Consider the following 25,272-nt stretch of genomic DNA (forward strand, 5'->3'; position numbering starts at 1 on the left):
ATCACTTAGTTTAGAGATACCTGTTTGAAATGACTTGCACTAGTTAACTCGGAAAAAATATTTACATGAAAGTTGATATTAAAAATAATCATTTGAATAAAGTGATTATTTTTTAATTAATTCTTTATATCATTTTACTCTACAAATATTCTAAATTGAAGTTGAAAGCTCAAAAGTTGAAAATGTCATAATAGTTGTAAAGACAGATACTGCAGAATTTTTTCCGTGCTTCCTAATGATCCAGCACTGTATTTCACAATAAATTTTGTATACATTAGCCTAAAACAAATGAAAATGTTTTAAATTTCTATTACTTCTCTATAAATATATAGAGAATCCAAAGAAAGGAGAAAACAATTAAAAAATATCAGAAAAATCTTTATCTAAAATTGTTCAGGTCATACTCAATTGTTTTCTTAAAATCAAAATTGGTGGTATAAACTCATCTGAATCCATTCCTTTCTTTCACGCTTTGTACACTGATAATAAAAGTCATAGATATCGAAACAAATCTCTGGAAATGCTTTTCAACATTATAAATGAAAGAGTATTGATATTGTAATTGCTTCTATAGCTTTCTTTCAATAAAAATCGAGTAACTTCCCTCTTTGTCAACATTTAATCAATTGTCAAAATCTGATATCATACCATTTCAACTATTTTCTATAGCTTAACATTGAAAAATATTAAAACTCATATCCCCCCCTTGAAGTGGATTTTTTTAATTTATTCTTAACAACTGCTTCAACCAGTATTTGCCTACTGATAGTCTTCTCAACTAAATACAGTCTTTTTAAATTCCTTGCTTGAAGTCTTTTCTTTGGACTCTTCAGCCACATTTTTTCTGCTTGTTGCATTTTGGCTACTGACAAACTTGCGGGTTGAAGAACAGTTTCTTTTTTCACCTTTTCTGGGTTTTCCATAAATCTTGTCATCCTTCAGTCCTTCTCATTAGTCACAGCCACTCAGAATATCTGGGAAATGATTAATTTTTTCAGAAATATTTCAATTAACATTTTATTTGTTGATAATTAGAATTTGGAGCCTATGACGTGAAATGAATCTATTGAAAACACTTTTCCTTCACCAGAAAAAAATGCTGCCTCTCAACGCGCTTTCTGTTACCATCATAAGGAGATGATGGTAACAGCTATGCTCTTTTTCATACCTATCTATATGAATCATTGCCTTACATAATGAGTGTTGGTTTTGAAAAGTCCTTCAATGTTCTTGAAACTTTTTTTTCGAAAACTACCTCTCACTGCCTCAATCGCAATGAATCTGGTAATTTGTTTGTTCGGTCACACTGCAATTTAGGATTCGACATGTGTCCAATGTTCCAAATTATGTCATTATCATTTTAAGTTAGTTTGTCTTATCATAATTCTGGAAACTGCTCGTTATGCGTCACCTTCCACAGATTTTCACAATTTCACTATGTTTTCTTCATTGTAACCAGACTATTCTATTTATTTAAATTGCTCACGGAAGAGGGTCCGAAAGCGTCTAATTTTGAACTTCATTTTACTTTAGTTATTTCTGTAATCATTTCGGAAACTGCATTCATATTTTGCTTAATTTTTTTTTGACATTTTCTCAATTTTACTATAATTTTTTCTTCATTGTTACCAAACAGTTTGTCTCGTTAGAAATTTCTCATACTGTAATTCATTTATATGACCACTTCACATTTGAAATGATATCACATAACAGTTGGTCATTTTTCTCTTCTAATTGAGCAGTTTTCATATTGGAATAACCAACATTATCAAGGTTATCAAATCAGTTATTATTTTCAGTATTTTCGTTCTGTATTTGTGTATTATTTTAGGTGTCGCAATTTTTTGGAGCTAGTATTTTTGCTTTTTGTAATTCATGCTCAATATTCAGAAGTTTTCTGGTCCATGTTGCTGTTATTCAAGTTTATGTCTTATCTTCTCAATTGAAAATTTTCAATTTTCTTCTTTGCGCATTGATATTCACCTGAGTCTGCTTCAAACTTATTTGTGAAGCAGTATCTTCACAGGTTTTTTCCAGTAGAGTTAGTTGCACAAACTCTGCTCTGGTTTATAGGTGTTTTTAATGTTCTTCCCAATCCTTGGGGCCATATGTAGCCTGCCGATAAACTTCTTAATATTAGCTCGAGTTCTGCCACTTGTCCCAGTCATATTTTGGTTCACATTTGCTAGTCAGAATTACATGTTATTGCTACTACAGCTTTCCTTTAATAAAAATCGTTTTGTCAACTTCAATAAACTCAATATCTGACATGAAACAAATTCTACTATTTTCTATGGCATTTAAAAATGAAATATAATAAATAAAACTCAACAGATATTGAATTTCAGGTCTCAATCTCAAGAAAAGATAGTTTTCAATTTTATCTCCTCATCAACACTGTTTTGGATATATTGATTTTCCAAAAACTAATCTTTTCCAAAAATATTTTTTTATCAAAGCATTTCCTATTGCTGGGATTGAAGTTACTAGATTCAAAAATATTGTTGAATGTTTTTTCATATTGTCATTTTGACGGAAATGATTTCTTTCCACCAGTGTCAAAAATTCAAAAAGTATTCAAGATTTTAAACAGATTGAAGTGTATCTATAAAACTATCCGAAATAGTGCTGGTAGGAAGTTGAAAATAAGTGTTTTTTTTTTCTGAAGATAAATACTGATCTTATACTCGTAAGTATAGCCGACGGTTTTTTGTTCCAGTCCACGTACATAAGGAAGGCAAGAGACTGATGTTAAAGAAATATCCATGCATTTTTTCATTGCTATGTAGCTGCAGAAGTAGTGATTTCTGCAGCTGCGGATTCCATCTCCATAAAAGAGTTCTGGGTATCTCGTTGAGTTCATTGGATACTAAAGTAGTTTAAAAAAAATGGTACAAAATCTTTGAATCTACTTGTTTGAAGATAGCATACTAACTATCTCGGAAATGCCAGAACGTGCTGACTGTTAAAATAGAAAGATGAAATAATAATTTCTGAATCATATTGTCGTTATCTACTGATTGTAGTTTAGTTTTGTGTTGAATGGTTGGTAAAAAGTCAGTTGTTTGACAAAAAATAAAAAGTAGTAATTTTGATGATTGCTTCGGAGTATCATTTTATATTATTCAAAACAGTAAAAATAGAATAGAGGCAATATAGTAAAATCTATCACTGACCAGTGACCTTCGAAATATAATTTCGATTCAGATATCTATTAAATGCAGAACCTGAATTTAACAATGCCAAACTCTAATAATTACTTGATTTGGTGATAATTGCCTAGAGGATTATTATCAAATCAAATTGATGAAGACCCGTTTCCATCCATATATATTTCCAAATGAAATTTATAAAACGAACCTTTTTCTAATTTTTGGATTAGGTACTTCAATGAAATAATTTTTCTAGCAACATGAAATTATGAAGGTGATGTCTAAAGTATTTCTAGTTCTCCTAGCTTTGAAAATTTGACTAATGAAAAAAATTTAGCATTAACATATTTTCACAGAATACCAGTACCTGCCCATGGTTGATTTTTCAATGAAAAATTTCAACTGTCTGAAGGGATAAATAGTGGTGAAAAGTCCTGCAGCGCTGAATCAAATGTTTTGACAGGAAATTGATGGATGTAACCGTTACTACGTGGTAGGAGATCATCATGAAAAATGTGAAATAAAACAATAATTGTGTTAGTTTGAGAATGTCTTTATGGGACGAAACTGCAGTATTAGTTATAAATACAAGTGGTAAAAAAACATAGAAAGTTTTATTTCTCATTTTTTATGTATCGACAGGAATAGCTGTCGCACAAATGCCCTCATATGGCAAGGTGGAAATTTTGCATCTTGAACATCCGACAACCTCAATAAGATTCGATTTCAGAACTGCAAATTCCAGACTACCAGAGAGGATCAAAAGAGCGTTGTACAGCTGATAGCTGCAGCCATGGGGGTTCGTCTCCCTGAAATGCTTCGCACGAGACCTACTTCCCAAGTCACACATTTATCTTGCTTATCTATCTGACTAAGAGCGTCGACTGACCGCCAATCAGGTTCTCACTAGGTTAAGGAAAATTTCTGACAACCTGTCACTAGGAAATTCAGCCCCTGGTAGTACTACCATGCACCGCCCGCCGCTGATCAAATCAGATTTTCAGAGTTTGGCATAGACATTCTCTCGCAAGTGGACCTGAAAAATTACTTGCGGGTTGCAGTGGACCTACCTGTGGACTTATATTTTGAAATGTATCAGTATGGAAGTGGATCACTTGAATTTCATTTACTACTTCTATAAAATGCATTGTAAAATAGTTCAATGTACCAGTTTGACTGAGGAAGTTACTGTGTAGCGAAACGCGTCCTCAGTTAATTTAGACGTTTGAGAACATATTTTGAAGTAGGTAAATTATCAAGGCAGGCTTACTTGCGTTTGAAAATAATTAAATAATTGAAACACAATAATGAATTATGAATCTGGTTAGCTGTGAGTTATGAGATCAACAACAAGAGTAGGTCACATAATTGACGCTTTTTATTTCTCAAGGACAAATTATTATCATTCAACATGAACCTTTGATGTAAAATCAATCTATTGAAAACACAAGTTTCACATTATAAATAATAATAATAATATTTATTCATCCTCAAAGACGTTGACAAACGTATAGGATAGGTCAGTATTAAGCAGATAAAAATCACATCAAACGATAAAATTGTAGATCAGTAGATAAAAATAATACAATAAAAATTTATACAAATAAGTCAGAATTACAAAAATTAAAACAATTGTAGTTATAAAAATTGAATATGTCATGCCAAAGCCGCATGAACCCATTCAGTCGAGATGGTCCGAGAGAAATTCGCCAATACTATAGTAGGCCTTAGAAAGAAGCAATGTTTTAACTGCTTTTTTAAATGCTACAGTGTTCATCTGTTTGAAATGGTCTGGTAACCGATTGAATAATTTTATTCCCATATATTTGGGAGAATGTTCGAATTTTATAGTTTTATGTTTAGGAATGCTCAACTCCTCTGCATATCGAGTTGGGTAGCTATGATAGAATGAGTTCTTAGTACAGTCTGTTATACAATCGCGAACATATAAAAGTATTTTAAAGATATAGATGCAGGGAAAGGTTAAAATTTGATGACTAATGAAAAATGTCTTGCATGATTCCCTCCAAGGGATGCCTAGTCATTTCCTAACAACTTTTTTTTGAGCAATGAAAACTCTATCTTTGTCAAAACTGTTTCCCCATAGGATCACATTATAACTTAGATGGCTATAGACCAGACTGTAATATACATCTAAAATGGCGCGTAAAGGCATACAATTCTTAATTCTTGAGATTGCATAATACCCTTGATTGATTTTTTTACAAACAACTGTGATATGGTCAGACTACTTCAAACAGTTGTCTACATGAACGCCAAGGAATTTTGTACAACTTGTGCATGCCAGTGTCATTCCATTGATTAGTAAGGCAAGCGATTGCTTTTTCGGAAAATTTGCTAATGATGAAACGAGTTCTCAAAAACGAAGTTATGACAAATTCATTGGGATAATTAATCGAGGAAAAATATATCACATTCAAGAACAATACAGGGATTAATATTATTTCAGTACCGACTTGTTTCTTCTGAACTTTGGGTATTCTGTCATCTCAGATTTCAACAGTTTTAACTGATCTATAAAATTAAACATTTTGTGTAATGATAACATATATTTTTTAAAGTTTCACACAGCCTCATAATCAAGTGACTTTGCATGTTTGGGTTTTATTGTGTGAACATGGTATAAATACACGGTAAAAAATGTATTCAAAAAACATTTTATTGTGAGATTTTCACTAAGCAGTTTTACAAAAACACAACATGTGTTTCGCTATGTAAAGACACGTCCGAAGAAGTCGTTGTATAGTGAAACACGTGTTGCGTTTTCGTAAAACTCTAGTGAAAATCTCACAATAAAGTGTTTTTTGAATTTAAATTGACGATGAGGAAGTAGAAATCCAAAACGCTTTTTTTCCAAAAAAATGTTTTAATGATGTATGTGCATTGTGGTGAAGTTTTTTGCATCTTTGTGAACTCTGTGAAATATCTTCCGCTATTTCATAGAAGTTAGCTGTTTTTCTGAAAATTCAACTAATTATTTCTGTTGCAGGAATCACAAGGTTTTTCTAGAACTGATTCCTGTTCTCGGTTAGTTTATGCCTATAATTCACCAGACCAAAATATTGAAGTTAAGACGGCACAGAAAATGTCCGTTGAAAAGGAACATTCGAATTTGATCCACGAAGAAGATGAGGTAACTGAGAATGACACAAATTCAGTACAGAGTGCATCAGTAAAAAATACTGATAAAAACAATATTGAAAATTCCGAAAATTTGTGTCCATCAAAAATAAGTAAAGTCAATAAAGTAACAAACAATGGTAAAGACAGTGCAGATGATAAACCAATGAAATTTTCACCAAAAATCAACTTGAGATCTGGTAAAATTGCTAATAGAGCAGCAGCCTTTGAATCTAGTCCTACAAAAAGTGTAAAAGATCCTGCTCTACTATCTGTATCGGAACGAAAAGCCTTATTTGAAAAGAACAGGGGAGAGGCATTGTTACCAAAAGCAGCATTTGGCATGTCTCATCCCTGGAAGATTGAAGCAAAGACAAATCCTACAAATTCAAAGATTACTTCAGATAACAATGGGCTACCCTCTCTTGAAGAATCATGTATTAAGACAGAATCACCAAAACGTATTGAACAGAGTCCACCAAAAACTGTTAGAAAGCCATCACCAAAAGCGCCTACTAAAAGGAATTCTCCCACCATTGCAGTTGTTCACCAAGCAGGAGGAATAGCCAGTAAAATGGCAGCTTTACTGGAAAATAAGTCCACTATTTCCCAGGAGCAGATCGAAAAGAGTATTAGGTCAGAACGCCAAAAAGAGATGAATATGCTTCTCAACCGTTTTGATGCCAGGAAAGAGGTTAATTTTGGAAATTGAATTAAAGTCGCTCTGTTTCATTGTATGATTTGATTTCAGGTAGCAAATGAAATCAGAGAAGAACCAGATGAAGAAATAACAGAAACAACTGCTATGATTATTGAAAAGCCTTCAGTAGTTGTCAATTCCAATAATGGCAGAAGATCAGGAGATAAAAGGAAAAGTAGTGGAAAGCCTTACAGTAATCAAATTGAAAAATATTAATACCTCGTTTTCACTTTTCAATCATTTCAGGTAAGGAAGATAGTCCTAAAGTAGTTGCTGTTTTGGATGATTATAAAAGAATCAGGATATCACCTCCAAAACCAGCAAGATTATATCCCAATTTATCTGACATTGAGGCAAGCACTGAAACTGAAACAGATGCCAACTTTAGAAGTAATTCACCCGACGATAATACCAGGTGCGATACAGTTACTAACTGGATATTATTTTTTCTTTGCTTAGCATGACCATATATTTCCCCAGCAATAGCCAGTGAAATAAACAATACATTTCTTCTAATGAAACTTCATGATTCTCAAATTGAATATTCTCCAGGCATAGCTATTTTTAATTATATTGTCTGAGAATATGAGTTCGACAAATGGTATCATCTTGAAATAAGAAATGTGCTGTCTCGCTTACAATAAGCCTTCCTTATATTATCATTTACTTTTGCTTTATACAGTGTTCTCATTCATTACATGAGGAGTCCTAAAGTTCCTTCCTATGTGATTTTTTAAATATAGATATATTATTTAAAGGTTTAGAAAGTTTTCATCTCAGTGAGAAAATAATACCTTCAACTATATAACCTATAATTTTAATAAAAAAGTAGCCTAGACTGATTCATAGTAGAAGTATTTTGGTAATTTTGCTTAATCTAGTTTCAAATATTATTCCTCACCATAACACAAGTTACTTCATAAGTTTTGAAACTAGAGAAAGCATTAAATAGGTGTAGACTAAGTTCCTTTACAATTGTTAAAGATTTTTAATTTATATTCGTTCTCAATCATCTTTTTACCATTGATAAACTATCAAATAAAAAAGTCAACAGTTCTCCTATTTCATTTCATTTCATCACACCTGCATGCTTTACGCAATTTCATTCATCAAATCCAAATCACTTTTTATACAAGGTAATGGTAGAACTGAGTAATTAGATGGCATTTGTAGCTAATAAAACTGACATAAATTTAAATGAATGTATGTATGTTTAATGATTTCTATTTTAAAGATGTTTTTGGCATCAACTTGCATTTAACAACATAGGACAAGAAACTTCCAAAAAGAGAGAAAGGGAAGATATTCAAATCTCCTCTGAAAAATTGTAGGTCATTTACAGATAAATCTCTTTACAAAAACAAAAATGTAAAAAATGTTCAAATAAAACCATTACTTCATTGACTATACATGTGCCAACAAATATACATTCTTGAAAATAATTTGAAAGCATACTCATGGAAATATTATTCTAAAAATGTTCAATGGTGACTGAGTAATTCTAACCTTTTTTCAAAACACACGACTGAGTGTTTTTGGTGCACATACAATTTTCAGCCCCAGCCATTCAATGATCTGCACTAGACACATACACATTCCACATATACTCCTAAATATCGCCAAACAAGTCACTCATCAAATATTAAAACTTACCGATGAAGTATCCAAAAAACACTTCAATGTGAGATTTCCACTTGAAAGTTCACAAAACTGCGATACGTGTTTTGCTATTCGTTAGTATCTTCTAGCCTAGCGTATTGACAGTGTCTAGTAGTCAGGCTAATTTTGAAACAGCTCAATTCCAACAAGGCGTCTGGTCCTGATGAAGTGCCAGTCATCGTACTTAAAAAGTGCGCAAATGAACTCGCACCAGTATTTTGCAGACTTTTCAACCTGTCTTACAAGAGAGGGGTTTTATTTGGAATAATGCAATCGAGAAACATAGTGAGTCAAGAGCTGTTGCGCTTGATATTTCCAAGGCATTTACCGTGTGTGGCATGAGGGTTTGCTAGCCAAACTTTGATGATATGGCTCGTCGGATCATTTTTGTGTATGACTCTTAATCTTCCTGAAAGAACGTTCCCTGTAAGTGGCCGTCGATGGATATCTCTCGAATATTTTCACCATCAACGCTGGTGTTCCCCAGGGATCCATATTGTCTCCATTCCTATTTTTTTTGTATATCAACGACTTATTGGAAAAAAACAATCCAGTATATTGCTTTGCTGACGACAGCACACTTATCTCGTCAGTACATTTGGATTCCAGGACATCGGCTACGGAGGCACCTCTTCACTGGCAGCGAGAGGTTGAACATCTTAATGAGGATCTAGAAGTAATTTCGAATTGGGGTGAAAGTAACCAGGTTCAATTCAATGCCACAAAAACCCAGGCATCGGTTTTCTCCAAAACGATAAATGTCTCTGAACTGGATATAATAATGTCAGGTCAGACAATTCCACTTTCTGCTTCGATAAGTTTGTTGGAGATTAAAATGGACAACAATATGTCTTGGCACAATCATGTCGCTGGAATTGCAAAGGCTGTTTCTCAAAAGCTTGAATCACTGTTCTGAACCAGAAAACTGTACGCACCTTAGCAACTTTTGATGCTTTATAAAACTCAGATCAGACCTTCTTTGGAGTATTGTTCTCGTGTATGGAGCTTTGCTCCCAAACATACCCTACAACTGCTGGATTCCATCCAGAAAAGAGCCATCCGCCTGATTGGAGACGCAAACAATACTTGCAACCTTGATAGTTTGGAATATCGAAGAAAGGTTGGAGATTTGTCTGTATTCTATAGTTACTTTCATGGAAAGTTCGACTCAAATACACTTCGAACTTCACTGTTTAAGAACTTAAATTTGGAGAACAGCATTTGTGTGGAATAAACTTCCTGAGAACGTTTTTTCAAAAGAGTTTAATCTCCAGCGATTTAAATCCAACGTGAATCACTACTTTTGTACAGGCACCGCTCTAAGAGCGTCCTAAGGATTTTCCTCTAGTGTTGTGTTTTGACCTTAAAATAAAAAGGAGTCAGAAGATGCGACACGTCGCGGTTTTGTAAACTTACAAGTGGAAATATCACAATAAAGTGTGTTTTTTGAATACGTTATAATGGATTTTTATTATTTACTGGTTAGTTCTGTCATATTCTTACTGATGAGATCTATTTTGATTTTCACTTTAATAGGTGTTCCGATATAGCTTCCCTGATTAAATCAATCCTGCTTGAGGAAGCTATTGTATGACGAAACATGTGTCATGGTTTTGAAAATCTCATAGTGAAAATCAAAATAAATCCTAGTAAGTTTTGATACGGATTTTCATCAAGTCTGCCAGTTCCACTCAATTATTAAGTATCTGCGAATGGTCTACACATTTTTATGTTTTTATTTTGATATTTATTAGAAAAGCAAAAAAGTTCTTCACTGATATGTTGAATATTTTTCAAAAATCAAATAAAAATTAGGTTAGAAAATATTAATGACATATAAAAAGTATTAGAAACTGAATAAGACAGACACTTCAATAGTATAAACATTAGAAACGGGTAGTTAAGGTATTATGGTTAATAAAGCATGAGTGTTGTAGCATATATGAAGTAGTACTATTACCCTAAACAACTCTTCTGTATGCTATGAATATTGGTAATAAATACTTTTGTGATGCAACTCAAACCAGTTTTGCTATTATCCTTTCAAATGGTTGCTTACAGTCGAAAACCAGCAGTAAAAACGATAGTTTATGCAAATTAGATCACAAATTTAAATTTTTCTATAAATTTTTTCTCAGATTATAAGTACCCGGTATCGTGCAGACAATAAAAATGAATAATGAATTATTTTAATCGAAAGGGTAGGGTGAAAATAATACTTCACAATTTACACAACACTGAGCGAGTTTATAACTCGCTCAGAAGATGACAGTGTTATTGTTGTGTAAATTGTGAAGTATTATTTTCACCCTACCCTTTCAATTAAAATGAATTTATACATATTAGAAGCCGAAACTGTAAAACATTTAATAAAATGTTTGAAAGTGGGTGACAATGTTTCATGATGAATTTCATTAGTTCGGACTTCCATTGTCTAATATAATATAATAATATGATTTGAAATCCACGAAAGGCCAAATAAAATTGAAAATCAAGGGTGTTCTGCTCATGCCGATTATTAGCTATTTAGCTATTCAAAACTGGTCCAGATTTTCACTTCCAATAATACCACCACTACAAGAAAAAATTTCATCTTTTGTGAAAAATTCAAGGAATTTTGTCGAATTACTAGGGGCAATCGAAGTCACAGAGCAAGATCAATTAATCAGTTTCGACGTAGAAAGCCTTTACACCAACGTTCCTGTCAAAGAAGCACTTCAAATCAAACAGAGGAAGCTATTCGAAGACGAGGATCCATAGGAGTAATCATGGAATTACTAGGATGCTGTGTCCGGAACTGCTACATCCAACTGAAGGACGAATTCTTTACGCGAGATGCCAATGGGATCGCCACTTTCACCAGTTATAGCAAACATATATATGGAGTGCTTTGAGACACTGGCCATTGAAGAAGCCCCGAGGAATACAGAACTAGACACCTTTCTGAAGCACATCAACAGCTTAAGACCTCCCATCACCTTCACAATGGAGAAGGGAGTCCACAACGAACTGCCATTCTTAGACGTATTGGTGAAGAGGGCCGACAATAAGTGGGAAACATCTGTATACTGAAAACCCACTCACACAGGACAGTATCTGAATCACTAATCCAATCTACCAAAAGAGAAATCATTAAGACTATTAGACCGTGCTCTATAATACAAAGGAAGGTCTCAAAAAGGAACTAGGTATCAGCCACCAAACGCGGACTGCAATTCCAAGAATTGCATTTACCGGATACCCTGTGAGTGCGGAAAATCCTATATCGGTGAAACTAAGAGGCCATTGATAGTCCGCATTGCCGAGCACAAGAGAAGCACACAGCGAGGAGAAACCAGCATAACGGGAATAGCAGAGCATGTTTGGACTCATCAACATAACATCAAGTGGTCCCAAGCTGAGATCATCCACAGGGAGGAACACTGGTTTAATAGGAAGTTCAAAGAAGCTGCATATATGTTGTCCAACGACACTCGAATGACCTATAAATAGTCTACGATACGAGAAAGAAAAATGACTTTCACTTACATCCCATACTCAGATCACATCACAAAAAATCACCTCTCTATGCAGGGGCATATTTATTCAACTTATTGCCTGAAAGCATGGAATCGGAAACAAAAATAAAAACTTTTGAACATACACTGAAAAAGTTCTTAATCCAAGGAGCATTTTATACTTTAGACGATTTTATTCAAAAGTGTGGCTGATTCATTTTCATCTATGTGGTATGCATTATATGTACTGTTTTTAATATGTATCCATCCAATATGTTTTAATTTTTGTGTGAAATTGACTATTGTTAATGTGTTTGTACTTGTTGTTTATTTTTCATTTTTTTTGACATATCGCATGTTGTAAGAACAACCTAAAGAGACAAATATATCATCTATCTATCTACCTATCTAGTCATCTCTCGGACGAATAGTCCCGTCATTACTCGAAGACAATTGTGGATACTCACCTTCAAAACGTGAAGTAACTTGGCTTGAAATCTTTTAATTTTTATTTCATTTTAACTTTTCAACTTTTTGCTTATTTCTTCACTTTATTACCAATTCATTTCATGGTTTTTTTTGGTTAATTTAATTGTTATTTTCAACTTTTCATTTTAATTTTCGATTTAATTTGTTTCTTCCATGGATTTCAAATCATATTATATCTTATTAGGCAATGCAAGTCCAAACTTGCATTGCCTAATAAGATATTTCATTGCAATATTTCATTGCAAGTCCAAACTTGCAATGAAATATTGCTTACTTTTAATTATTCAGATATACCATTTGAGTGAATCTGAAGCTTTTACCCCCTATATTTTTTGATTTGAATCATTAATTTGCAGTTACCATCTAATATGATGGGTTAGCAACAAGTAGAAATTTTTAAACGCCAGTGTCAGTGAGAGGTTCCTTCACTTAAGATGTTTCTGTAAAAAAGTACTAAATATTTTCAAATCAAATTGTAAAGGTATCAGAATAAATTTAATCCTATTCTCTGGTATTTTGAAAAGTTGTAAGGTTTTGTTACTGTCTATTATCCTTTGACATAAATTTCAACATTGATTTCTTCTCCTAATGTAGGAGGTTATTACAAAGCCAAGGATATGGAAAACATCCCAGAATTTGAAATTCTTGTATTTACAAAAAAATATTCTGAGGAGACTGAAAAAATCTTAATTATAATTATGTATTTATCTTCATTGATCGAATAATGTATGAATTGTTTAAGCACATATCTTTTTTATTTACAAAGTGAATTAGCTGAAAAATAAATTATTGAAGATTTGGATTTAAACTCCAACATATAGATGACATACTAATTGGAACATGACTTTCGCAACAGTAGAAACACAAAGTGGCCATTAACTGAAATGTGACAAGTTACTCTTCACAAGATGAATGTAACCAATATAAACTCAATCTCTAAATTAACCACTATATTTTCAGTTCAAATTCTGTGCACCGCTCAATTAAATCTTGCCAATATATTTGATTTGTTTCCCTCTTTTCAATAGTTGTACATTATTAAATATATTTTTCTTTGGAATAAAGCAAGGGTTTGGTTAATTTTGCGGTCGAGTTAAGACTTTTCATTCCTGAAAACCAATAATTTGACAACAAACATCCACTAAACCTATCGACCCTCTTAAGTAAAGATGATGATATCTCTTTTTACAAAGATGCCATCTATGAAATCGACAGAAGACTCAATCCGCAAAAATCAAAGATGAACAAGGATCCCTAAGGCAGTCCATTGCAAAGCCAAGCTTCAGTAGTCACCGCTGAAAGATATTCATCCTCTCTCTTTTACTGCAGCTTTCATACAAGATAACTAGAACTAGATGAAACCACAGCTGAAAAACGAAGCATTCGTGACCCAAACCCACACAGTGCTGTTTCGGCCTGCCAAGGTCTCATCAGTGATGCTAGGCTAAACCACAAATGCGTTGCTGGACTCAACTGTCCTTAACGGACAAGCCTGAATGAGTATAGATAGTAGCATTTCCTCTTGAAAAGACACCATTTATGAGATCTACAGAAGACAATCCTCGAATATCAAAGATAAATAGGGGCAACCTTCGAAATCAATCGCTGAACGACATTTGACCTCTGTGTTTCACTGCAACTTTCAATGCACGGTTACTGAATGAAACCAGAGCCCAACACCACACAGCAGTGTTTCGACACACCAAGGTATTATCTGTGGTTCTAGACCATGGCTGCATTTTTGGATTCAGCTGTCCTCAAAGGACAAGCCTGAGTGAATGAAAGTTTCTTTCTGGTCGAAATGAATGTTTTCGTAAATCAATTCAATAATTTGGAAAACATTCAACTTTCCCAGAAATTTTTCCAGACTTTCTAAAATTGCTTGATAAATTTGACTTACATTTTTGGGCAAGACTAACCGACGAGAAAGAGTAAACTTAAGCAACACTGACGTACAAGTGTGTCGATTTATTTGGTTAATAATTTTGTAACAAAATATTCTCAGAATTTACTGATATAATAAGTATGCCATCAACTTATCCCATGTTTGTCACAAAATCTTTGACTATTGAAAGTTTAAATGTACAGAAGTTGTAAAAAACCTTAATGTTCAGTATCAATAATGAAAATGTATAAATTATGCTCTGCAAAATTTATTAATATTTTTAGGTGCAACAAGCTATTTGCACTGAGAAGTACTCTTATGATAGTTGTCTTCAAAACAAATCACGTTCAATAAAATCATTACATAACTGTATGAGCTGTGAATTAAATAATAGGGATACTTTTTAGGATCAGAGGGTTGGTCAGAGGTAAAATATTTTTTTAAACAAAAATTTGTGATTCAGTTAGGCCAAGAATTGAGCTATTGTTAATAAAAATGTCAACAGTGTGGCAACCCACGCGCAGAGAAAGGTATTCCAAATTTGAATACATTAAACAAACAACAACAAAACAAACAACAACAAAATTGTCCCTGTTAATGTAATGAATGAACAGAACAGTAGGTGGAATGTGACTACAAAATCACAATGTTTCAATTCATCCTACTGAACTACTTAATTTTTTCAATGGAACAGTTAGGATACCAATTTAAAAATCTTACACTAAGTGCAAGCATTAAAAATAGGTGGTTCTTTTAGTACTTGAAATGATTTTGAAAATACTTTCGTTTTGAGATCATTGCTATAAATTGGTTGGATAGGTAAAAAGTATACCTCCGAAATTATTTTCATGTGTTGAAAACAGAGTAGCTAATTTTCAATTGAGAATTGTTGTCAGACTGTAAGCATTCCATATCATTGGCGACATCATGCTTTTGAAGAGAAAAAATATTCCTGGTGGTGGTGATGGTGAAGTTTTTAACATCTTTTCTCTGTTGAACAGCTGTGAGGAAAATACTGAATCAGATGATCCTAATACAAGTTTTGGTCGTGACATATTAGAAGCAGTATGTAAGAATCAAACACCCCAAAAAAGGGTAAGTACATTTTTTTAATTAACTTTAGTTGTCATCTAGTTATCTCTGTGACAATACTTGGGTATATCCTTTTTATTTCAGCCGATTTACGATGAAAGTACTGCCAGTGATGTTTCTAGTATTTTGGATGACATGGACAACTACCTTGAAGAATTTAACAATGAGGAAGATACCAGTGCAGGTCCTACTCCTCCAAAGCAAGTAAAGCAGGTGTCACCTAAAGTAATTCCTCACAATTCAACAAAAGAAGTTGAAACTGATAATTTAATTTTAGTTACAGAAAGCAACTCAACCTTCAAACTCCTTCAACTACAAGAATTTCTCTCCAAGTGTTAAGGAGATGCCAAAAAACCAGTTCCAATCTCCAATAATTAAAATTTCTCCTCAGCCCACTTCGGATTTACCAGAATATGTTTTAGAAGGAAATAATGTTCTACCATTGACTCACACAGTTAGTATTTATAGAAGACAACAGACCCAGGTACGAAATGAAACATGCCTATTTCTTTGCATTTTCATTCATGTACATTTATTCGTCATTTTCAGGTTCAGTCCCCTATGCGACAGGTATCCAGACAGCCTATATTAGAAGAAAGTGAGTCTGGAAAATTTGATAAAAATGAAAGTGAAGTGGTGAATAAAAAAATTGAAGAACTCCAAGAAGAAGTTAACAAACAACAAAATATTATATCACAAACAAGCCAGGCTTTGAATCTGTGTAGTTGTACTCCTGAATTTTCTGGTTCAACTGAACAAGTGGAGGCTGAAAGAGTACTTTTGGTAGCAAGTAAGATTTTTTTCATTTTGTCCTGTCTCATATTTTAAAATTATCAACGGTTGCATTAATAGTGACTTGTTAAAGATAAATTTTGAAAAAAAATTACTAACTTCAACTAAATATTACTGGAGTTTTTTCCCAACACCAAACCGTTGTTTTAACATCTCGACACGTGTTTCGATCACTAAGTGATCATCTTCAAGAGGAAGATCAAACTGATATACTTACAAGGCTATACCTATTTATACCATAGATACCTGTTTCAGGTACCTGCGTCTTGTGTGTCCTTATATAATAGTTAGGTAAATTATAATTTTTATAAATTATAAGCTATATAAAATTCAATTTCACAATATTGCCCTTTCTAGATAAGATAAGATAAATTTATTCAGGTAATTACATATTTTGATAATGGTATAACAATGAATGAAAAATAAACAATTTTGAAGACTGATCTACCTAAGCAGAGCTTGAGTTGTAGTATCAACCTATAAACAACTCAAATGTTGATTATATATACACATATACATGCATATACACATATATACGCATCCTCACTCTCACTTCTGGCACTGACACTTCTCACACTGGCAGTGAGAACTGTAAAAAATGTATCACCCAGGAATCCCTGTAAACCATTGTTTGCCGAATTGAATATTCTTCCTCTGGCCTGTCTTTATATTATGGAGGTTGCCTGCTACATCCATAAAATAAAAAACACTCTTCCCAGGCATTCGGACATACATGTCTACCAAATCAGAAATAATCAGCTAATCTATCCAAATCATAGCAATCTCCAAATAACATCAAATGGACCACTTTCAACAGGTGTGAGAATTTACAATAAATTATCCACTAGCATTAAAACTCAGCATACACACTTCAAATTTCGAAACTCCATTAAACGCTTTCTGCAAGAAAATTTATTTTATAGCATTGATGAATTTTTATTGTAACTTTTTAAGCAAATAACTTATATCGCTGTTCCTTTTGTTGTCTTGTAGTTATGTATGTAGTCTTTACTATATTTATATACATGCACTAAGACATTATATCCTGACATGTTCTATACCCTAATGGGTCCTTTGAATGAATAAACTGATTTGATTTGATTTGCTTTGATTTGCTTTGATTTGATATACTATTCTGATCACTCCCATATTGATTTCAATCTAAGAGCTACCGGTAGACAGGCAATAGACACTTGAATAATAGTTGAAGTTTCAGTTTAAGTCATTGGTTGTATTAACAGTGAAATAAAGTTGAATTTGATTATTATACAGTGTAGTCAATTACTAGTAAACCTACGCGGGAAAACGTAATGTTTGGTGTCGGAAGTGAAATAATTTACTGAAAATTGTCTGTTTTATGGTGAAAACAAGGAGGTTCGATTACGACGAGATAGAAGAGCTTAAGAAAATGTGTATAAAAAATAAATCAAACCAAGTGGTTTACATTGAGCCTTCAGCTTGAGTAATAATCATTTATGATAGTGGTAGAAAACTAAAAAAAATATTCATCGTCTGACTGAAGCTTGAAATATGTCGAGTTTCTCTTATATAGATTCTCATCATAGCATAGCATTCCAGTTTAAACGAGCCACCCTGAATAAGTCAGTTTTCTGGGGGGAACATTTCTAGGTAAAAATCATCCCCTTGACGTCCTATTTAAAATATCCATCAACAATGATATTACAACAATAAGCAATGAAATGAAATACTCTTTCAAGCTTGTATTCACTTCAAAACCAGAAGATCAACTTGAACCCACAAATTCGCTATTTGAAATGTTTGATCATCAATATGATTGAATGATACTAATGAACAATAACAAAAATAATAATTAATGGTAGAAAATTCATTGTTTACACAATATCCTAAATTTCATCACCTAGTTACTGCTGAAGTTTTCAACGAGTATCGTCCAGTTAGAAATACGAGTGTAAGACATAATTATGTATTGGAATAGTTACATAAATTGATGAAAACTGGTAACGTTATTAATAGACAGCATTAACCGTTAAGGAATAGTCAGTAATGAAGGCGTTAATGTTGCAGTTCTAGGCCAAGTTATCTTAAAAGAACACACAATTTAACACATGTTTGGGACAACTAAGTTGTCCCAAATATCAGGAGTAAGTCATACACGTTTTCAGAATTTTTCGTCCACCCTAACAGAAAGAAAATGGTTCGTGAATTGAATGAAGATGATTTCGACAGCAGAAATGAATTTGGTAAGATCCCCTAGGAATGTGTCAACCATAATCCAACTTTGTTATAAAACTACATTTTTCGAATGCATGTACCTTTTATCTGAATTTACAAGTGAAAATTTTCGATACCCAATTGATTCAAACCCCAATATAGCACGCCAAATTACTACCCAATAACCCCAAAATCTAAATGTTTCGGCAGGAATTTTGGGTAATTATAGAATCTTTCTATTTGGAAGCAAACCTAAATGGTGAAGGATATTTCAATTTGCTGAATAATTGAGTAATGGCAAGCATTAACAGCTGAATCAAGTTGGATGAACTATTGGGAAATGGGTTAAGTACTTTTACAACAAGATGAGGCTCCTCATTGCAGTGTGACAGATCATTGATAATAACTTTCCGGGTCGATGGATTGGAAGGAGAGGTACCACAGAATAGACACCCAGATCTCCCGATTTGTCTTTAGTGGGCTATTTTCTCAAGGGTATGGTTGAAATCAAAAGTCTATGAGATGTAGCCAACTACTATATATAATTTACAGGAAGAAATTTGCAAGTGCTGTAGACTGCTAACACCTGATATTCTCCATAATAACATTGTATGCAAGTTAATGGTGCTCACTATGAACATTTGTTAATGTAAATTTTTTGTTAAGTTTTACTTTCTGGTTCTTAATTAAATACACACTTGAATATTTTTTATGACATCACTTATTGTTTTAACTTCGAAAATGTTACAGTGATACATACAGAAATGAAAAGCTTTTCAAATGAGGTGTCAATTGACTATTATTTTCATTTGAAAATTTTGACATGTGAGAAGGGGTGGCTGACAAGATGTTGATTTTTACATAGAAATGTGCCTTCCTGAAAACTAAGGTTGATGTTTAAGATTTTTTACAGTCTCGATATCAAAATGACTTATTTAGGTTGGTCTGTTTTAACTAGGATGCACTCTATATCATAACATGGTTTTATTTTGCTGTCTACAAAGTAAAAATGATATCAACTAAGTTTCCTACCAAAAATGACAAGGATACAGTTTCTTATATTTCTTTTTTTTATTCAGCTCACAGAAGACAAGCTGCAATCCATGAACTTCAGAGATTAAAAGTTGAGAGAACCATTAGGCCTCAAGGACAGCATGCCAATAATGTTCCTTTGGAGAAAGGAACTCTAACCATTTCTGACATTATTCTTCCCTTGAAACACAAATATGTTAAAGCTCTGGCAGCTGGTAAGTGTACTGGATTGGGTGGAAGAACAAGCAGATGTGTTCAATGAATTTTATTCTGCTTGCAAATTTTTCAGTGTATATTTGTAGACCTTTATAATAAATACCGTTATCATTATGAAAGAAAATTTTTGGCTTTCTTCTACTTTTTTCTCTAAAAAATGTGGGAAACTTCCTAAGGAAGGAAGAAAGCTATTGATTTCAAAATAAATTATTTACAAAGATGTGTAAATCAAGCATAAAAGTTACTTTCTGGCACAAACTGGAAGCCCTCTCGAAATATCTGATTTATATGAACATTGAATTATACAAAAAATATTTTTTCCTATTCAGTTTGTACTCTAAAAATTCGTTATGGTATTAAGATAGATAGATAGATAGATTTTATTTAAGCTGCATTCCAAACAGGTTTACACACGATACTATGTATACAGTAAATGTCATGGTACATAAAATATATGATTTTACAATACACAAGAGTAAATAAAGACCTAAAATTACTTACAAGAGAAACATTAATACAAACAGGTATATATAGCGAATTTTTTTAAATGACTGTCTTATTTCTAATTCATCACAGCAAAAAAAATCGAGACTTTGATGACCTACGACTAGATCATTCACTTGCCTAAGGCAACGATTGAGTGGAGACTCTGATCGGGTGTCTGCATAGAAAACCTTATTGCGATTTCTTAGACTAGCACTAGGAACATGAAGATTGATCACACTGTGTTCAGGTACATTTATTATCTGATTGAATATGTTGAATATAAATAATACATCATTCAAGCTTCAATGATCCGACAGGGTTGGCATGTCAAAATGTTCTAGTTGAGTCCTATAGGAGATCATAGAGTGAGACTCTTTATTTTTTTTGAAGTATGTGTACCTAAGAAATTTCTTCTGTATTTTTTCTATCATATCTGCATGAAATGCTGTTTACGGATTCCAAATTGAATAGAAGAATTCCTAGTTCCAATTTGAAATCCCTGGCGTTTCTTAACACAAAACCAAGCTTTCTGTTTACATCATGTACAATATATTGTATGTGATTTCTGAAGTTGTAGTTACTATTACATATGACTCCTAGATCTTTGATTTGAACAAGTTTTTCCAGTTTAGTGCTATTTATTGAATATTCCGTTGGAGTAATAACATTTTTCCGTGAAAAAGATATAACTTTGCATTTACCCTCATTCAGCATCAAGTTGTTTGTCTCACAAAAGATAGTGATAGAATCTTTAGTCTTTCTGAAGGTTTTCACTGTCTCTTTCATCGTTGATGGTTTGGTATATATATAGTTTGAGATCATCTGCATAGAGTAGGAATTTGGAATGTCTTATATAATCACCTATATTGTTAATGAACATTATAAATAAAAGTGGGCCTAGAATTGATCCCTGAGGAACGCCAGAGGTTGGTCTGAATAGTGTCGACCTTTTTCTATTGAAAGCAATCGATCTCTATCTGATGGATATGACTTCACTAATGTTATCATTGATTAATTCATTGAGAATTTTCTTAATTTGGCGATGAGAACTCCATGGTTCACTTCGTCTAATGCTTTTGCTATGTCTGTGTTGATTACATCAACTTGTTTTCCAGTATTTATCGAGACTGCTAAGTTATTGCTGAACACCATGAGATTTTTTACAGTTGATTTTTTACTAACAAAACCGTGCTGTTCTCTGCAGATAATGTCTTCAACATGGGCATATAGTCTGTTAATAAGACTCTCTCTAAGATTTTTCATAATGAGGGGAGTATTTTTGGGAAAGAAAGTTTTTGACTTTCTACTACTCCATCTCTATACGAAAAAAGATGAGGGAATCTTCCAAAAAATTAATCACTATTAAAAATATAACCCCTTCAATTCAGGGGAGTATTGTTATCGACCTATAGTTTGTTATGATATTTTGATTGCCAGATTTATGGATAGGAATTATACGTCCCATTTTGAGTTGTTTTGGAAACACACTACTTTCAACAACGCTATTGAAGATTATATTCAGAGGTCTTATTAGGTTTTCCATATAACCTTTGTGAAAGTAAGATGGAATACCGTCAACTCCAGTTGATGTTTTGGGTTTCAGGGATCTAACTGCTTTACAGATATCTTGTTTGGAAATTGATGATATACATAATTTTTGAAGGTTGATCTCTAGAGAAGATTGGTGCCACCTGGAGAATCATTACTATAAACTGATTGAAAATATTCAGCAAAAGCATTAGCAATATCTTGGTCATCAGAAATGACTTCATCTTTATATCTGAAATTATTAGATATTTTGTAATAATTTTTTTTATTGTTTATGTAATTCTAAAATTCTTTTAGAGTTTTTACTGATTTTCTTTTCAATAGTTTGTATGTGAGAGAGCTTACATTAGTTTTTTCACTTTTACTCTTGAGTTCATAAAAGTTATTTCTGTATTCACCATGTTTTGGAGTTGCACGTTTGTATTTTTTAAAGTATTTTTCCTTTTCCTCTATTGTCTGCCTAAGTTCAGCGCTATACCAGTGGGGGAATTTATTATTGTACTTTATTTCCTTTTTTTGCAAGCATTCGTCAAAGATACCATAGAGTCTTTTGTAAAAAACATTAACCAACTCATCCGGATCTTTTGATACTAACACATTTTCCCATTGAGTTTGGCTTACTAGGTGATAGAGTTTGACGTAAACACCGCTCCGGTATCTGGAATATTTTCTTTGTATGTCACAGATTCTGAGCCGATCAAAGTAATATCAATTTCTAGTGGGGGTGATACTCGTCTATGCCATCATATAGGCTTGAAGTTGCCTTTGTAACACTTGTGCTGGCTAAATTTGTTAGGACGGGGTCAACAGATACCTGTTTTGAATTAGTTATATCATTTACAGAAAAGAGATCATAGTTGCTCATGAGGTCACCTTTATCTGTGCAGGTCTCAAAACCGAACGATGCACTATTTATTTACGGAATATTAAAGTCGCCTATAATGTAGACAAAATCCGAGTTATTCAATTCATCAACACTTTCTAAAGATAAAATGAGCTCATTGTATACTTCTTGTCTTGAATTTGGGGGAATGTATACACAACATATTGAGATTTTGATTTCTCGAAACTTAACAAAGGTGATTATCCGTCATAGTCTACACTATTACTTTTGATGATCAGCCGTGGAGAATGCTTCTTTTTGGCTAGAATCATGACCCCTCCGCCTCTTATGGCTTGCATTTCTTTATACTTTCTGTCATTGCGGATAACCCAGTACCTGGAGTCTCCTATTTCACCATCGTAGAAGGAATCATTCAGCCAGGTTTCAAAGACAGCTAGGACATCTGAGTTCTGGCAAGATACATTTTTATTAAATGGTTCTAATTTGGTACGCAGGCCCCTCACGTTTTGATACACAATTTGAAAATGCCGTTAAATCATGTATCATTCACAGGATTACTACACAATGTAGTATATAAAAAAGACGAAATATCACTCACGTGGAACACTGTCATCCTCAGTGGCTGACATTGATGTTTCAAAATAAATATCTTACCTTATTGCCTCTTCAGCACCAGTTTTAATAACATTACAAGATGAAACACTCAATTCATGACGACTTTATGTCACGGATGAGTTGAATCTGCTAAAGTCACGATGACAGGACGTAATGGCATTCATTTGCTCATTTTATTTAATTATATTCATAGGAATCATGTTTAAATTGATAGGGGTATATTTTTTTAATTCGTCATATTTATTTAAAAAATTAGGAAACGTCCAAAGGAAGGAAGAAAGCGATTAATTCCGTTCAATTTTGAAATTAATTGATCTTTCTTCCTTTGGAAATTTCATACATTTTTTGTATAAATATGGAGCAGTAGAAAGCCAAAAGTTTTCTTTTCCAAAAATGAACCACTTTCAAAATATACCCCTTTCAATTCAAACAAGATTCCTATGGATGGGATTAAATCAAATAAAAGAGTGAATGTCATTACATACTGTTATCGACAAATGAGTAGATTTAACTCATTAGAGATAAAAAGTCGTAACTTTATGAATGAATGAGGTGCTTCATTTTGTAATGTTATCCAAATTGGTGCTGAAGAAGCAATAAGATCAGTGTCTTATTGAAATATCGATGTCCACTATTGAGGATAACAGTGTTACATGTAAGTGAAATTTTATCTCTCCCATATACTATATTGTGTAGTATTCCTATGAATGATATATGATTCAACTACGCAACGAATTTTTGGAGTACAAACTGAATAGGATAAATGTTTTTGTATAATTCAATGTTCATATAAATCAGTTTATTTCGAGAGGGCTTCCAGTTTGTCTGAAAGTAACTTCTGTGGATGATCAACACATTTCTGTGAAGAGTTTATTTTGAAATGAATTGCTTTTTTCCTTCCTTCGGAAGTTTCCCACATTGTCTATATCTCTTTTAATCTCTCCCAAAAATATATATATATCCCTTTCAATAGTTTCAATTTACACCAATATTACTATTATTTAAACGAACGTTTATTTGCCAGTTTTTTCGAGAGGGTTTCCAGTTTGTCTGAAAGTAACTTCTGTGGATGATTAACACATTTCTGTGAAGAGTTTATTTTGAAATGAATTTCTTTTTTCCTTCCTTTGGAAGTTTCCCATATTGTCTATATCTCTCTTTTAATCACTCCCAAAAATATATATATATCCCTTTCAATAGTTTCAATTTACACCAATATTACTATTATTTAAACGAACGTTTATTTGCCGAATTTGTTCAGTTATAATTTCTCAAATTAAAAAAATATTTTTATATACAGGCGAAAATGTTAAAAACAAATAAAACTATTATAAATTTGAAAAATGTGTTATTATATAATAATTATATTTTATTTCCAGCTGGCGGCAAAGGTCATCATGTTGTGTGCTTAATCAAATGCGGGGAACAAGTTGTTCCCACAAAATTAGTATCCACTGTAGTTCACAACACAAAAAATCCTGATACAGATCTGAGAATACCCGGAGATGTTGTTTTGAACAACATTTACAGTGATTTCACTGTAACTTTTGAAGTATACTGTCTCCAGGCCCAAGAAGAGTTTCTCCCTCATGAAGTGAAATACCACATAAACAAAAAGGTGTGAATTTCAAGATATTTATTGGGAATATTAATGTTTGTACCTTATATATTTATGTTATCATTGAGTAGATATAAGGGAGACTCAGTAGTAATGTCTTCAATATCCAACCAGTTCATAGGTGAAATATTTTATCTCTTATATTATTTTTCAGCAGCAAACCTGATCACCTGGATTTTCCGTAGGTTGTTAGTCATAAGAATTACAATGTATTTTTTTAAATTTTGTGGTATTAGGTGACCATTCCCATGAAACATTTTTAAATTGATAGCTGCAAGTTGGGATTTGATGTCAATAACGACAAATATTTTTT

The 25,272-nt window shown here is 32.9% G+C and overlaps 1 protein-coding gene and 1 long non-coding RNA gene across 2 annotated transcripts in view; one reads left to right on the forward strand and one right to left on the reverse strand.

Moving 5' to 3' along the window:
* The window catches only part of scra (anillin, actin binding protein), a 31,438-nt gene that overhangs the window by 2,343 nt on the left and 3,823 nt on the right, over positions 1 to 25,272 (forward strand). Inside the window, exons 5-13 of the mRNA XM_074184514.1 lie at positions 6,163 to 6,987; positions 7,045 to 7,186; positions 7,240 to 7,408; positions 15,525 to 15,618; positions 15,700 to 15,840; positions 15,893 to 16,099; positions 16,165 to 16,405; positions 19,680 to 19,847; positions 24,721 to 24,959. Of these exons, the coding sequence (XP_074040615.1) occupies positions 6,163 to 6,987; positions 7,045 to 7,186; positions 7,240 to 7,408; positions 15,525 to 15,618; positions 15,700 to 15,840; positions 15,893 to 16,099; positions 16,165 to 16,405; positions 19,680 to 19,847; positions 24,721 to 24,959 (2,226 nt within the window). The remainder of the gene's footprint in view (positions 1 to 6,162; positions 6,988 to 7,044; positions 7,187 to 7,239; positions 7,409 to 15,524; positions 15,619 to 15,699; positions 15,841 to 15,892; positions 16,100 to 16,164; positions 16,406 to 19,679; positions 19,848 to 24,720; positions 24,960 to 25,272) is intronic.
* On the reverse strand, positions 608 to 2,621 carry LOC141486472 (uncharacterized). The gene is made up of 2 exons (XR_012467863.1): positions 1,194 to 2,621; positions 608 to 974 (listed from the first exon to the last, which is right to left on the reverse strand). It is a non-coding gene; the product is annotated as an uncharacterized lncRNA (long non-coding RNA).

The sequence above is a fragment of the Leptinotarsa decemlineata genome, unplaced genomic scaffold (assembly GCF_025532065.1).
Source record: "Leptinotarsa decemlineata unplaced genomic scaffold, Ldec_3_MD MMD2_tig00026354_RagTag_RagTag, whole genome shotgun sequence".
NCBI lineage: Eukaryota > Metazoa > Arthropoda > Insecta > Coleoptera > Chrysomelidae > Leptinotarsa > Leptinotarsa decemlineata.